At 42.2% G+C, this 16,971-nt stretch overlaps 1 protein-coding gene across 2 annotated transcripts in view; it reads right to left on the bottom strand.

Annotated features, from left to right (window-relative positions):
- Nucleotides 1-440: 440 nt before the first annotated feature.
- The window catches only part of SFXN1 (sideroflexin 1), a 46,469-nt gene continuing 29,938 nt past the window's right edge, over nt 441-16,971 (bottom strand). The window contains exons 6-12 of one of the 2 annotated variants that reach the window (XM_081233365.1): nt 16,757-16,842; nt 15,476-15,603; nt 13,010-13,154; nt 12,644-12,693; nt 5,143-5,192; nt 4,686-4,733; nt 441-2,013 (exon numbers count right to left, since the gene is read on the bottom strand). In XM_081233365.1, the coding sequence (XP_081089491.1) occupies nt 1,951-2,013; nt 4,686-4,733; nt 5,143-5,192; nt 12,644-12,693; nt 13,010-13,154; nt 15,476-15,603; nt 16,757-16,842 (570 nt within the window). In that variant the 3' untranslated portion in view covers nt 441-1,950. The remainder of the gene's footprint in view (nt 2,014-4,685; nt 4,734-5,142; nt 5,193-12,643; nt 12,694-13,009; nt 13,155-15,475; nt 15,604-16,756; nt 16,843-16,971) is intronic. The other variant, XM_081233366.1, reaches the window with a different exon arrangement.

Raw genomic sequence — 16,971 nt, forward strand, 5'->3', positions numbered from 1 at the left:
ATTAAAATTTTGGTTAGTTTGTCAATTTGGTTAGTATGTCAATCTTCCAACCAGGTATTCATTAATTTTTCAACGAAGGTTAAGATTTTGACATGGAGCTGCCACTTGACTGGGGGTAAGAATTCTGAGATTAGCTGGGGCGAGTAGGGTAGGCCTCACTGAGATAGCAGTGGGGTAGTGCTTTAGTTTCTTGTTAAAAGTGCCCTTTAAGCACCTCGTGGAGCTCTGCCTTGAATTTCCTGCTTTTACCCATTTTTAAAGAGAAGCATCTATGGCAACAAAAGACACCCAAGGCCAGGATGTCATGGGGAAGCTCTTTTGCTTCAAATGGCTTAAGACAGAAAATCTAAATGAGAACATTCTGGCAGTATAAAGGAAGGCTCAGAGTGGCCCAAAAGCTTCAGGTCCATTCATCGTTTTAGAGAAAAGAGAAACACAGACACGAGGCACACAATTTTTTCTTTATGAGGAAATTCAGTCTGGTCACATTGTCAGGAAAAATTTGCCCAAACTAGTTTCTACATTTTTTTTTCCACTTATAAGTCTCTGAATTACAAATTGAAATGAGTGGTCTACACTCAGTGAAATGACCACCTCACATATGCCTTTGAACCTCTACAGAATTGAAACATAATCTGTTAACATTAAATATATTATATGTGAAGCTACTACAGATGATGTAAACAGTGGTCCACGGGTTCATTATTTTCAAACAGGGTGGAATGTAATATACAACATTCAAGTAAAACTCATTGAGTCATTGATTCACATACACATTATTTCCGTATCTTTCTGAAAGCCAAAGAGATCTACGAGGATGACAAGAAAAGACATGTAGGCAGATGGAACTGTTCTCTCGCTTCTAAAAAAAAAAAATCGGGCTTCCCTGGTGGCACAGTGGTTGAGAGTCCGCCTGCCAATGCAGGGGACACGGGTTCGTGCCCCGGTCCGGGAAGATCCCACACGCCGCAGAGCAGCTGGGCCCGTGAGCCATGGCTGCTGAGCCTGCGTGTCCAGAGCCTGTGCTCCGCAACGGGAGAGGCCACAACAGTGAGAGGCCCGTGTACCGCAAAAAAAAAGGAAAAATATAAAAATCAAACACGCCAGATTCAACCCAGTCATACAGCGTTGGTTTCGAATATACTTCCAGAATTTGACATTTGTGCATTTCCGTTATTTGATTAGTTGATTCAAATGATTGAATATAAAGTCAACAAGTGCAAGGTAAGATTGATATCTTCATAAGAATGTAAAATAGAATAAATTTCAAACTCAACCGAAGAAATCCACCAGCAATACGAAAGCACACAGCTGTTGACAGCAGGGACCTTTCACAATTGTCTATCACTCTGACTTCCGGGAGGTGTATGAAGGAGCTTTTATCCTACAATGCAAAGAATTCATCATCTACTTCAGGTCGCCTCCAGCCCGAACTGGGCAGGAAAGTAAACTGTCCTTAATATTTATGAGTCATTTTCTTTTACAGTTTAGCTTCAGAGCTTTTGTGTTTTCTCAACTCACTACTGAGCTCTCCTTGATTTGAAACAAGAGTAGGATAAAAATTCAGTATTTTAAACAGATTTCCTCTTCAATGACTGACAGTCAATATACTGAATATACTCTATGCCTAGCGGTGCTTTTGAAAACTCTGGGTGAGGGTTGGGATATTGTCTTTGAAAAAACAGTGACTATAAAAGCTACAGGAAGGGTGTTTCTGTAAATTATACCATGATTCAAATGTAAGGGGAGGCCACCCCAGGTGCTGTGCTATAAGTAGCAGCTTGACTCTAAAAGGCTAATGTGCATCGTTAAAAGGTTTCTGTCACCGGTCGACCAGGACCAGGATATTCCTTACCAACTTGGCTACACCACACTTGCAGTTGGTAGGATCCTCTGAAGATGTTTCTTTCCCTACTTTATAATCCCTTGTTAAAGTACACGCGCCGTAATTCAGGATGGGTCTCTCGGATCCTGGCTTGCAGCTCGGCCTCCAAGCTTGTCACAGACATGGAACTGGGAGAAGAGAGAAATGACAGACAGGGTCATTCCACGGGCAGAGGTGGGAATTAGAACCTGGAGAGAGGAGAGAGAGTAGCCCCACCCACCCCCATGACTGGGGCAACAGAGTCCTGTTTGAAAAATGCTTCACGTGCCCAGAAAATGAGTATCCTGTTCCTCTCAGAAAACTGTCACTAAGTATCAAAGAAAGGCACCAGCAGAACCCAACACTGAGATACCCTTTTTACCTCTCATCTTATTAAAAGCCTTAAAAACCACTTTTGCCAGCAAGGAGGTATGGTGATGACACTCTTAGACCCTGATGGTATTGGAAAACAACCTGTGGTCACACCACTTCCCAAGGAGAACAACATAAATGTTCACCGTTAAAGAAAAAAAGATATATGCACTCAGTGGAATTTTTTAGCACTAAAAGTTCACTTGCGTTAATCTGCTTTTGTCCATTGTATAGTAAAACATACTTATTCTAAAGCTTTCAGAAAATACTAAAATGTATGAGAAAAAACATCTCTTGTTGTCACACTACTGAGATGACCACTGTTAGTGTTTGCTTTATGCATTTAAAAATGTACTTGAATGTTTTATATGCGCATATGTATTAAGGATGAAGAAAAACTGTCCAGAAAAACTGTGGACGTTTTGTTATTGAAGGCAACGCGTTTGCCCCTTTCCTGTTCGCCCATTTCTGTTCCCCTCTAATCTTAAAAGAACCTAATTACAGGGATGAGATCACTAGGCAATTAACCTAACTCCTGACTTGTGCTGTCCTGAATGCACACCATGCCTTGTCTAACCTGTTGATCCTTTTCCTAGATAAAAAGAAGAATGAAGAAGTAAGCAGTTAAAAAAATGACTAGCTCTCTACCCCCCATGAATCCCCCTAAGCAATCCCGCAGGCAGATCATGTGGGCAAGATAACATCTGAAGAGAGAGTCAGCCAGTCTGCATGCAACAGAGAATGATGCAGAATCCAACCTCCTGCCTCGATCGCTGAGATTCTTCCCCCTCCATTTTTCCCTTTAAAAACTGTCATGGCTGAGCAGAATCATCAGAGCTGGTCTCTGGGCACAAGTCCACCAGCTCCCCAGATGGCCAGCTTTTATGATTAAAGCATCTTTCCTTTCTACTGACACTTGCCTCTTGAATTATTGGCTTCTGAGCAGTGAGCAGCCGAACCTGGGTTTGGTAACACTATATAATTAGTCTTTTAAAAAGATTTGTTCTTTAATATAGTTGAGATGTGGTAAACTACGAGGTAAAAAAGGTAGGATATAGATTTATAAACATATGCAAAAAAGAGAAAAATTATGAATATAGAAAAAAACGAGAAAAAACCACAATGGCTATTTTTTTTCATATAGTGGGAACTTGGGTAATTTTAAAATGATGTTGATGATGATAATGATAATGGGTATGACTTAGTACTCAGTTTTTGGGTCAGACATTATGCAGTTTAACCCTTATAAAAACCTGGCAAGTCAGGTATTATCCTAATTTTACAGATAAGGAAACTGGAGGTGTAACTGAGATTTGAAGTCAGATCTTTCTCAACCCAAATGCCATGTTCCTATGTCACCGAGTGCAAGGTCAAGGGCTAAACACATATTCCAGTGCGATATACTAATGAAATAAACATTTCTTATCTTAAGCCCTGAGATTCTGGGATTTGTACAATTAAATAGGTATGAGTGCTCCTCTTTAGGAAATTCATCTGTATTGGGCTTCAGCAGAGGTTCTGAAGGTCCCGCCCTCTTCAAGGGGGGCTTAGCTATAGGCATCAAGGTGATAAAGGTTCCCTCTCCTTGAAATTTAAATCCCCAACTAAGAACAGTGGGGGTCAAAGGCAGAAGTGAAAGACCAGATAAAAGATGGATTTTTCTATCAGGTAGAGGGACCTGATGAAGTTAGTTCTAGAACAGAATACCTCATCCCAAACCCACTGTGAAAGCCTAGGGCATTAAAGGCCATATGTTTGGGGCCTGCTGGCCCACGAAGGATATTACAAGGGCAGAAGTCTGGTAACGCAAACCACAGCAAAACAACAAAATGCTGCTCCTCTGTGCCTTGATGTTAGAATAGAAAAAAGCTGAAGCCTTAGATTTATGTGATGCTGATTTAATGTCTGTCAGTACAGTTCTTACATCAAAGGCAGGATTCAAGGGCAGCTTGTGATGAAAGACACATGCACAATCAAGCTTTTAAGGCAAAAAAAGAAAAAAAAAAAAAAGAAAAAAAAAACCCAAGTGGGAAAAAGGGAAGCAAATATACCAACCACCAAAGCTAAGTGCATATAACTGCTGTCCCTGGGGGTGGAACTTAAATTCGAATATATCTGCATTATAGATGCATTTGCCAATGGATTGGACAACGAGCCATATTTAAATTTTTATAAGAGCAAATTGGCACCAGAGTTAACCTGAGTCTTACACAAGAATAAAGAATTTTCAAATGTAACAGTAGCAGGTAGAAAAGAGCTGGGCAAAGAGAATTTTGATATTAAACAGACACGCATTTGATTTCTGCCTCTTATCTCTTCCTTTTAATTAGAGGCTTGGCTTCATTATCTTTTTGAGACTCAACTTTCCTACTAGTGAAATGGACCTGTGTCTTCAACTGGTTTTTAGGATTAAAACACATGATCACGCTGAAGAATAACAAATACATACCTTTTCTGAGGAAACAGAGCACAGCACAGAGGTGTAGCAAATACCAAACTTAAAAAAAAAAGAAAAAAATCAGAGCATTTTTGAAATGGTCGACTTTTCAGATTCTTTTTCTATTATTTTACTTTGATAACAATCCCCTTTCTTTCTTTCGAGTATTATGCTGCCTCACAAAAATATGTCCTGTTTGTAAAATTTTACTACCAAGGACTGCCAAAATATCTATTTTTTAAATCAAAGAGATAAAAGGAGTTTAAAAAAGAATCACACAAATAGCCCCAAATGTTGTAGGTTTCTCTAAAGACAGCTTATGTCTAGCTAATGACTGGGAACACAAGTTCCAGATGTTCTGGGATGGTCTCATTTTCAAAATGTGTGTCCCATATTATCCCTCACATTTCATATGCTGTATATTTATCTTAAAAAAAGAAATTAATGACATCAAAGTAATTCTACTCACCAGAAGCCAACTAATCCAACTTGAATAGGCGCGCTCATCCATGGGAACCTCTGTGTTGAGAAATAAATTATTTTGAGTACTTTTTATACAGGCTCTTAGAAACATTTCTTCTGCTGGTTAACTGGGACAGGAACCTCGCCACATTACAAGATCCAGCTGGAATGTAATTAGTGAAATGCAGGGGTAACACTATAACAGCGTTACAGTTAGTCCTGACTTCCCTCTTCGATCTGTACATGAATGCACATGCAAAGATTAAGCGGCTTCTCATTTTTCTCCCTTGCACATATAATCTGAGAGATGCCTGGTTATACGGGAGCTGGAGGAATCGTTATCACTTAGCTATAATTTCTCGCCTGGCTGGGGGTCTGTAAAGCGTGGTTCCAAGGCTGGAAGACAAACAAAGCTGCAATCAGATCTCTGCCCTACCAGTTCATCCCCACTGTGGGAAAAGGGCACGGTCTCCAGCCTTTGGTTCCTTCTCTGTAGAATGAGGATCACAACAGCTTCCGAGAACCGTGTGGGTGAAGATATGCCAGATAACATTCACAAAGCACCTAGTACCGTGGCCGTAACGCAGCAGAAACCCAACAAGGATCCCCCCCTCCTCTGCACCTTTCCTTTCTTGGTTTTAGTTGCTGTCGGTATGGCTAAAACTATTGCTGGCATAACAAATTTTTGCCTGTCACTTTTTTGTTAATGGAAATGAATGAGTTGGTTGGTCTTCTAGAGAATAAGTGCTATTAGATTTTTAGTTTTCAAAAGGGAGTTTTAAAAAAGCATAATTTGCAATATAAAGAGCAACGGAATATATAGATTATATAAATAAGGCCACTGAAACAGCTGCAACCAAGTTGTGAACTGGTTGTAATGAAATCAGCCAACTTAGTTAAGTGTCAACACAAGCTGTTAAAAGATCATGACCCCAAGGAGGCTTGCGTGACAGGCATACCCTGGTCCCCGAGCAGACTCCTCTGGCGAAGAGGTACATCACATGGGTGAACGTGAAGGGAGAGAGACGTGGACTGGAGAGGAAGGGAGAGATGTCATCAAGCAGAGACAGACCATGGAGCTCGCACAGAGGGGCCCCACCCCTCAGAGGAAAGCAGGAAAAGGGAATATTGTATCTGGGACAACTGGCTCTGTCTGATGATGAACGATTTTCATAAGGAGATGGTAAATCCTCTTCCTAGCACCCCCCAGATGTGTGTCATCTGTGCGGGTACACAGACTTGGCGATGGGAAGGCAAGCTAAGCCCTGAATGAGATCTTGAGGGAAGATGAACCCATGAGAGCCCATCCTCACGTCAGGTGGACTCTTGAACAGCTGCGTGTAATCTCAACAATGGATGTGTACAAACCAAAGGCTGATGGTGGCTTGTGCAGAGGGTTTTGTTGGAAAGGCTCTCGGTAACGACAAGGATCCTGGAGAATTCTGCTCTCTCCCATGAAACCCAACCTGGATGTCATCCCTCTTCCCGACTCCTTCCCAGCATCCCATCCTGCCTCGTTCATCCCTACTTCTTACATAGAACTTAGTCTGAGATTAAATAAGTGAGCTGAGGATGTTTGGTTTTCCCCTAGATAATCACAGAACTCCGTGAGGGAGGGACACACCTTATTTAGCACAGAATTGTGCAAACAGGATATTGTAAATGAAAAGTTTAAACAAATTAAACACAGTAATCACAAGTTTAAAAGATATATATTCAATGAAGTAAAAGCTCAAAAAGTTAATATGAGTAAATTCTTTCTCCTCCCAATGATTTTTCCTCCAATAACTTTATGAAATACAGTAAATTGCACGTGCTTACTGTGTATGCTAAAAGCTCTGATATAAATATTCAGCTGTGAAGCCATCACCACAATCAAAATAATTAACACAGCCATCATCCTTATGTCTTCCTTGTTCCTTGTGCCCTTGGCAATTCCACCACCTTCCCTAAACCCTGTACCCATTCCCTGGCAACCTCTGATCTACTTTCTGTCATTATATACTAGGTTATAATTTCTAGGATTTTATAGACAGTATCTACTTTTTTGTGTAATTGTTTTGAGATTCATTCATGCTGTTGTATGTATCCATAGTTCAGGACTTCTTATTGCTGGGTTAGGTATTCCACTGCATGGAATGTATTCCTTTGATAATCCATTCATTCTCCCGTTGATGAACATTTGGATTGTTTCCAGTTTTGGGCTATTACAAATACAGCTGCTTTGAACATTTGTCTTTTATGGACATATGTTTTCATTTCTTCTAGGTAAATACCTAGGAGTGAAATGGCTGGGTCACATGGTAAGCATATGTTTAACTTTTTAAGAAACTGCCAAACTATTCTCCAAAGTGGTTGTATCATTTTACATTCCCACCACCAGGGAATGAGAGTTTCAGGTCCTCCACATCCTTGTCAACACTTGTTATGGTTAGTCTTTTTGATTTTAGCCAAATAGGCGTTTAATGGTAGCTAATGTGGTTTTAAACTTGAATTTCCCCAATGACTAAAGATACTGAGCATCTTTACACGTGATATTATTTTATATCTATATATACTTGGTGAAATGTCTGTTCAAACCTTTTGCCCTTTTTAAAAAAAAAAACTGGGTTGTTTTCTTTAACAAGTATTGAGGACTCTTTATATATTCTGGATACAAGTCCTTTATCAGACACATGCTTTGCATAAATTTTCTCCCAGTCTGTTTCTTGTCTTTTCAATCTCTTTACAGTTTTCAAAAAACAGAACTTTAACATTTTGTTGAAGCCCAATTTGTCATTTTCTTCTTTTATGGACTGTGCTTTTGGTGTTATGTCTAAGAAATCTTTGCCCAAGTCTAGATCTCAAAGATGTTCTGCTATATTTTCTTCTAGAAGTTTGACAATTGTAGATTTTTACATTTAGATTCCATGAACTATTGGGAGTTGATTTTTTTTTTTTTTTTTTTTTTGCTGTACGCGGGCCTCTCACTGCTGTGGCCTCTCCCGTTGCGGAGCACAGGCTCCGGACACACAGGCTCCGCGGCCATGGCTCGCGGGCCCAGCCGCTCCGCGGCATGTGGGATCCTCCGGGATAGGGGCACGAACCCGTGTCCCCTGCATCGGCAGGCGGACTCTCAACCACTGCGCCACCAGGGAAGCCCCAAGGGAGTTGATTTTTATATATGGTACAGTCAGTTCCCTACACATGGCCCACACCCCAGGCAACCTGACCATCTACAAGTCTCCCAACAAGCCATGCTCTGTGTCTTCTCTGAACTTCTGCAAAGCAGATGTCCCTGGCCAATTGTCTTCAAGCCTCTGCCCACCTATGGCAGTTGGGGGCGAAATCTCTTCTATGCTCCCTCTGTGCCTCACGCTGTACTCACCATGTATTGGAACCATTTGCCCTGTGCCTCTCCCCACCACCATGCTATATGGTCCCTGAGAGCAGGGCCCAAGCCCTATTTCTCTGATGCTAGGACCTAGCACATTGCTTGGCATGCAACAGGCATTCAACAAAGGGCTGCTGAATAAAATAAATGAATGCACAAATAAACACTACATTCACACTCCATTAGCAGACAATCCTGAAAATCTACTGAGTAGACAGAGCCGTCCACTTTTATTAAAGAAAATATAAATGAACTAGAACTTAAGGAATGAGCAGCTCTTATCTGACCCAAACCGTATCAACTTTATTCCCAATGAAAGTGCCAGCAGAGTAAAGAGACCACAGGAGCTATTCTTCAAGAACACTGTTGGGAAAAGCACCAGATTTTAAGCAGTGAACTTTTTGGTTTACTGCAAAGATTTCTGTGAGTCACCTGCCCACAGCTGATGCTTTTTGCCAGCGCTCCATTTGGGAAAAGATAAAGCATGGGGGGAAGGATGAGTCATGCCAAAGGCTCCCCAAGCTCACGGTTTAAAAAAGCCAAGAAACATTCAGTTCATTTCATGTTTGCAGAGGAGTCTGGTCATATTCAAGGTAAAAGCCCAGATAAGTACATCCTTGCAGAGAGGCACATCTGGCCGCTGGAGCTGCGGGAACAATCAGAGGGCTAACCGACCCAGGCAGATGCCACCCACGTGGACATGATGAACGGCTGAGGAAATGACCTCTAAGCCTTTGTAAAAGGGCTCAGAAAAGCCTGCCCTTCCAAATAGCATGTGAAAGTGCTTTGCAGATGGAAACATATGGATAGGAAGATAAGCTGCTCTGCCTATGCTTCTGGAATGGCCATAGGTATCAGTGAAGTCCTACAGTCCTCACTACATGGGCAAAATGCAGTATTTCAGTGTAACAGCAACCCTGAACGTGGGAATGGGATGTTACGTCTGAGGAGCTCAACGTTTAGCCATTGCTTTTTCAAAGCATCATCCTCCACAGAGGTCTGAACGAGTTCAGCTGCAGCCAGACCCTTTGTAGCTAGTGAGGCGCTCGGACTGACCCATGAGCTACTCTGACCGCCTCCCCCAACCCTGCCCCATGGCTTCTGATGCCAGCGGCCCCTTCCAGTTCCACATGAGGCCCTTAAGTGGTGGAGTGGGGTGGGCAGAGGGGAATCGAGGTGGCACACCTCTATATGATTATTGAAGGGTATGGTACCAAGCAAAGCTGAAAACCACAAACAAAAACAAGGGAGGAAAACAAAATATTTATTCATGTATTGTTGTGAAAAGCCTAGGGCAGTGTGGCAACAGTGGCTAACTGCTTGTATCATTTGCTGGTTGCTTCATGGAAGAAAATGCCAGGCTGTATCTACAGCAATTTCTGTCTGTCCCAGCAAGAAAATGATGCAATATGCCCAGCTGTGTCTCCTGCCCAGTGTTTGTCACCAAGATATTAGAGTAACCGTGGCAACTTTTCCGACAACACTGAGACCCCAGGAGTTCAAAGGCATGACAGTTGGGAGAGTAAAGGACCAAGTTCATTTCACATGTCTTCCCTGGTGACCTAACTCTTTAGCATGAATGTAGGTTCGAATGCAGACTTCCCTACAGAATTTCTGGAATCCCACACCACGATCAGCTCACATGTAAGCAGCCATGTGTGCTCAATATCCACAGCCTGGAGGGAGACTCCGGGGAATAATGTCCCACCAGCAGTGGCAGCTGGCAAGATTAGGAGCCTCCACTCCAGAGCCGGGCTGCTGACATACCTCTGCTTACTGGGTGCTGGGTGACGTTTGAGAGGCAGAGAGAAGGGGATGGGAAAGCTTCAATGGTGGGGACACTGCCACTGAAGGTGGCCTCCCAACTGCTCTCACAGTCACCTGCAAATTCATGACAATCATATATTATTGATGGAATGACCCACACCTGCAAAAGTATTCCTCTCTTGCAAAAGTTCACTTTTATGCCAGACAAACTAACATGATGAGATGACAGTTTCCAAGACTTGTATCTACCCAGAAATCTGGTCTTGCTTTAAAAACCTGATTTTGCTTAAATTCCATGGGAGGGGGAAGTTGGGTTTATTAAACATGGTTTTTGATTCTCCATTGCTCCCAAAGTTGGCATGCCAATACCTTAAGAAATTAACAACCAGGCAAATCCAAAGGTTGCCTGGGTCAACATATGCCCTTGCAGAAAGACTATAATCCTAATGACTTATCAGATCAAGAGCCAGCGGAGAAGAACCCAGGGCATCAATTCCATGTCTGCAAAGTTATGGATCCACTGGATGGGTCACTTCCTATTAGCATCCTGGAGAATTATGTTGATGGCCCCCTTTCTAAGTTCATTGATAGGTTTTCTCCCTCAAAGCCTAAATTACTTCCCATAAGGAAAGCAGGGGTGGATAGAGGAAGGAGCATTAATTTTTTTTTCTTTTAGATTATTTGAAAATCACTGAAATGTCAACGTTGGTGAGTTTTAGATGTTTACATAATTTAGTAGTTTTAAGATCTAGTCACTGTTCAAGCACATAAACTAATTCCTTGGCAGCTTTAAAGAGTTCATCTGTTTACATAATTTGGTAATTTCAAGAGCTAGTCCCTGTTCTAGTACATAAACTAATCCCTGAGCAGCTTTAAAGAATTCACCTTTTCTAAATTTTGCAGCAGAAACAGACTTCAGCAAAGCCTTTTCATGAATCCTCAAAATAAGGGCTTATCGAAGTAGGTAAATTATGTCAAATGAGGTCACATTTACATTTTGGTCATCACTAATAGCTTTACTGATTAAATCAGTGTAACTGTTTTATATTTTTGTTTAATCTTATACTTAAGGCTGTAGAAACCCTCACAGGAGATGGACGGGGACTCAGAGTGCATTTGAGGATGCAGCCTCCTGGAGTGGCCCGGGGGTCTGTGGATCCCCCCCTGGGAACATTCCCAGGAGCAATGGGATAGTTCAATCACTACAGAGCCACTGTGACACCCTATCTTGCAATTCACATTGACATGTAAGATTGCCAGAGGAAGAAGCTCAGGGAATATAATCTGCTCACGTACCCAAATCTCCCAAGGAAGACTGTGAGGGGGCTGCTGAAGAGAGGGTCCCCTTTCCCTCACATGGGGTTGGTGCATCGACATGCCAGTCAAATGAGGCACGCAACACTACTATTTTTTCAAAGCATACTTTCTTGGCTTATTTTTCTAAGAATGTGATTGTATTGAAAGTATTTAGTATTGGCCTTAATTTTCCTCCTGGAGCCTACAGGGTGAATATAGGTCAATGAACATTTACCTGTTGGACACTCAGAATTCTCCTAATCACAGAAATCATTCAGGAAGTGTTTGGTCTGTGAACCATGTCCTTTTTTCAAAGTCCGATACTGTCCTCTCAGTGTGAGAGTTCTGTCGCTAAGACCCAAAACAATTCACCCCAAGAGGGCTGCAGTGTTTACAACACACCTGCTCCTCCAGCAAGGAAGTGGACCCATTCCTCCCCGCAGGTGTAATGGTGTCAGTTTCTAAACACAGCAGGAGCCAAATGAGTCACCCTATCCCACTCTTTCCTACTTGTTATAAGAACTGGAAAGCTAAGATGAAGCATAAATATGATTGCATTAAATCACGGAAGTTACAAAAAGAATGAAGACAATGCACAGAGATTTCTCAGTGACAGTTTCATCCTATAATATTTTCAGACCCTGAGGGGAGGCGGCTGATAGATTAATAGATTATTAGATATGATCACCAAAGAAAAATACATCAGGGCACTAAATTCAGTGTTCTGTGAAGCTACTACTCCAGATTATTTTTTCCTTTCTGATAGTATGTATCGGGACTTACAAACAAATCATTCCAAATTCACACCATCTCCTCATTATTACCTAGCTAGGGATCCGACTGATGACTACAATGAATGTGTACCTGGGTTATAACCTCTCAAGAGGAGTGGGCAGCATTCAATAAATGAAGATTTATGAGAGCTTTTTCAAATATCTGATATCAGAAATAAAATATTCCCTGAAGTGCCCAATTGCCACTGGCCTCACTATTCACGTGGGAAATATTTCAGTTTGAAGTCTGAAAACAAATTGAAAGGATTGAGATAAGGATGCGTAGAACTGGGGCTTACCTTGAGAAAGGCTTTCTTTTCCAAAGTGTTCATGATAAATGGAGGGATGGCTGGAAGTAAAGACAGATCCACTTAAATCTCCATGTCTATTTTCAGCTCACTATTTTTTTGTTTCCCCCAACAATTTCACAAAAGGCTTATGTTACTTTTAGGCTATTTTCACACGGGCAGAGTAAAAGTAATTGCAATAATTCTTTAAAATACCTTAGTGTTTTTTTAAAAAATCCATTGTTTCCATTCTCTAGATTTTTGAAAACTAACACAATGCTCTTTGCCAGCCAGAAAATTTTATGATCTTGAAGAGAACTTTATATCTAACATTAAATATGCAACGGTACAAACATCAGGAACTTTTCCCTCCTATACCAATGAAACAAATGCAGCCTTCCCGGGGTGTCCATCCCACGTAGAGTCCAGTATAAAGATTCCTGCTTTGAGTCACGCAGACCACTCGCTAGCTGGGTGATCCTGGAAAACACTTCTCTGAGCCTCAGTTTTCCGTTTTCCTCATCTATATAATAGGGACAATTGTATCAAACTAGCCAGGATGATTAGATGCAATGATGCACGTAAAACATTGGATAGCGTTAGTTCAGTTATTCATGATTTGGATCAGACTAAACTGACACATCAATTTCAATATATCAATTACCTTTAGAGATTTCACTGGATAGAAAGACCGTGTTCCTTCTCCAGGCACTAAATAATGTTGAAAGTAACCAAGCCACTGGAAACAAATTTGTTGGGCTGGCTGAACTCCACAGAGGAGCGTCATATTTCAAAATGGGAAAGGACAAAACCAAAAGCCCACACAGGGTAGAAGCCAGAATGGCCACCTTGATTTCGGCAAACTGGAAATCTGGGCTCAGCAGGTGTTCTGGGGCAGCCTCCCCAGCCTCCTCATAGGTTAGTGATAACGTGCTGGTCCTGGACTCAGGGGACTCTTGGCCTACAGTTCACGACTGTGGTTTCCACCATTCACTCACCCCTACGGTGCACACAACTGTCTCATGAGGGCACTGAGGTGCTTCTTTGTTAAATCACTTAATGGTGGTTAAATCAGATGACCAAATAGCTGGAGTGCAATTAGCTGGAATGCGCCTCAAAGTTTTCTTTCATGCCCTTTGCTTCAACTTTCCTTTGCCCACTCCTACTTGTCTGCTGATGAGCTTTCCCAGTGACAAAAGGAATTTAAAGACAACAAAAAATATTAGTGAGAAAAGCTGACAGCACTTGATTAAGTATGCTTCTTCTGACAGTTTAGTTAATAGCCAAGTGCTGTTTGCATTTGATTTAGACAAGGAACGTAAACATACTCATTTCTCTCTGTAAAATATATATTTATATTTTTCTGCAAAGAGTTATGTACTCCCGGGCCCTCTGGTTTCTGAGTAAGTCTGAGAACCTTCTCGAGAGCCCTGGTCTGAGGGTAGCTGAAGAAGCCTTAGGAGTGGACCAGAGATTCTCAGCGGAACTAAATCACAATGGAGATTTTCTGCTTTTGGTCATGTTGAGTCCAAGCCCTATGGACAAAACTGAGTCACATATTAATATCTGCTATAACTAACCCAACTTGGTTCATGCTCTAAGGGTTTCCAATTGACACAAACAAATCTTCAGTAGAAGTTATTCCTATTCAAGAACTTTTGGAAGTTTCTTTTCAAGATTTACAAAGATCAAATTATTTTCCTTCAAATTGTCATCACCTTCACTGTCACTGCCCTGGTCCAACTACCATAATCTCTTGCCTGCAGTAGTCAACAGCTTCCTGAACAGTCTCCAGCCACCATTCTTGGTCCCTCTTCAGCCTACTCTCAACGCAGGACCCTGAGTCACTCAGTTAAAACCTAAGCCGGATTATTATTACCACTCCTGTGCTCGAAACCCTCCACGGCCTCCTACCCCTCAGACTAAAAGCCAGGGCTCCAAATCCTTGCAGGGCCATCTGCGTTCTGCGCACTGGGGCCTCGTCTACTCCTTTCTACTGTTCCCACCCCCTTCTCTCTCTTCCCGCCTCACCTGCCTCCTGTGATGCTTCCATCACACCGGGCACAGCTCCCTGCTCTCCTGCTGTTCCGTCTGCCCAGAATATTCGACCCTGGAACCACTTGGCTCCCTCCCTCCAATCTGTCTAGTCTACTTCTGTAACCAAGCAGGACCCCACGGGGTCTTCCTGGGACAGACCCCTTCCCCATATCCTCTGCTGCATCTCCTCTCTGAAGTACCCAGCTAACAGTACCTCATGGATATTTCCCGAGTTTTTCAGATGCTAAAAACCACCACCAAATGGAAGAAATTAACTACTTGATGATCATGAGCACGTAGCCCCCAGACCTTCTGGTGCCTAAGGATTGATAATGTTAACTGTCCTGTTACCTCGCCATCAACCAATCAGAGAATTGTGCATGAGTTGAGCACACACCCTGTGCCCCCGCTCCCTCACCTGGCCTTTCAACATGCTTTGCTGAAACCCTTCGGGGGTTTCTGGGGGCATGAGCCACCCGTTGTCCTTGCATGGCCCTGCCATAAACCTTTCTCTGCTCCAAACTCCAACATTTTGGCATCGTTTGGCCTCACTATATGTCGGGCACATGGACTTACGTTCGATAGCACTTCCACCCCAAGATCCCCAACCCTCTTTTCCCCCCCTTAGCTCTATAACCATCTCACATATTCATATTTTACTTATTTTTGTTAGTTTTCTGCTTCCCCCGCCAGAAAGTAATTTCCACTAAGGGAAGGGATCCTTTGCGGTTATTGCTCACTGGTGCACCAACGCTTGTTTGATTGAAACGTACCGAATAAATGAATGGATGGCAAAGTTCTACTCACCCATGCCGGGGGCTGCCATAAGGATCCTGGAGACGACTACTTGCGTGATGGCTTGTTTGGCAGCGTTTGCCGACTCGCCCAGGCGGTTCCCGTTTTCATCTGTGACAGGAATGCCAAGTTTGAGTTCTCTAGAGAGCAAGACACGGGCAAAGAAGTTCAAAGGTGCCTTCGTGGAATGGCTGGAAACACTACTGAAGCTGTGAAAGCCCAAGTCCCTACTTAATCCAAAAATCCACTCCAGTGTCGTTTTTGGCACTAATAAGTCTATTTTTAAAACCACAAACATGTTTATTCCTCGCGTGATAGACACACAAGTAAAATAATGCTAGTAAACTTTGTAAAAAAAAAAAAGGTGTAGCATTTTGAATAACAATAGGACTCAACAGGTGAATACACTAACTTAGAGATAAGGCTGATTTCCAAGCTCAGGTGCAAATTTGAGCAACTTTCCAAATGAGAGATAGATATAATTATTAAAATATAGGGCTTCCCTGGTGGCGCAGTGGTTGAGAGTCCGCCTGCCGATGCAGAGGATACGGGTTCATGCCCCGGTCCGGGAAGATCCCACATGCCGCGGAGCGGCTAGGCCCGTGAGCCATGGCTGCTGAGCCTGCGCGTCCGGAGCCTGTGCTCCGCAATGGGAGAGGCCACAACAGTGAGAGGCACGCGTACCGCAAAAAAAAAGTAAAATAACATAAAAAAATAAAAAATAAACTAACTATATGGACACAGGAGTCACAAGTACACGGAACTATTGGATATTTAACTATGGTCACTACTGCTACAATTATAGCTCCTACTGTTACCCTGTTTTTCGTTATCCATTCCAAAATGCTTTTTTCTCATTTTCTCTTCTCCTTTAATTTTTGCCAGCACTAAAAAATACTTCCAGAGATATCGATTAATATTATTTGAAACTTCAAGAGAAAATTTGGGGGAACGGGGGAAGAACCTATTGTACAGAAGAAGTTTTCTAGGCATAGACGTAAGTTTGAGATCTATTTTTAAACTTTTTATTATACAGAGGTAGAAAGACTATTCTAAACCCCATAAGGCCATCAGCCTGCTTTAATAATCAGCAACTCAGAGCTGACCTTGTTTCATCAATGGACCCACCCTCGCCCCCAAAACCAGATTATTTGGAAGCAGATCCCAGATCTCATAAAACTTCATCTGTAAATATTAAAATAAAACAAATTTATTTAAGTTTCAACAAAGCAGATTATTATAAGACCCTACTGTCAAGCACAAGTCCTCTCTAAGAGGGCATATTAACCTTACCTTTGCCTCATTAATGGAATATTAATGCAATTAGCAGCAGCTACCGCAGCGAAGGGAACAAACCGTCCTATGAGCGGAGAGACATGCTGCAGAAAAGATAATTCCAAAAGCAAGATCTTATTTTTCCTGTAGTACTGAATGCAAGTACTTATTTCTTCTTGAAAACCTCTACAAATGCAGAGTCCTATTTGTATAGAAACTTGGGCCAAGAGTAC

Source organism: Mesoplodon bidens (assembly GCF_964165515.1).
Source record: "Mesoplodon bidens genome assembly, chromosome: 4".
NCBI lineage: Eukaryota > Metazoa > Chordata > Mammalia > Artiodactyla > Ziphiidae > Mesoplodon > Mesoplodon bidens.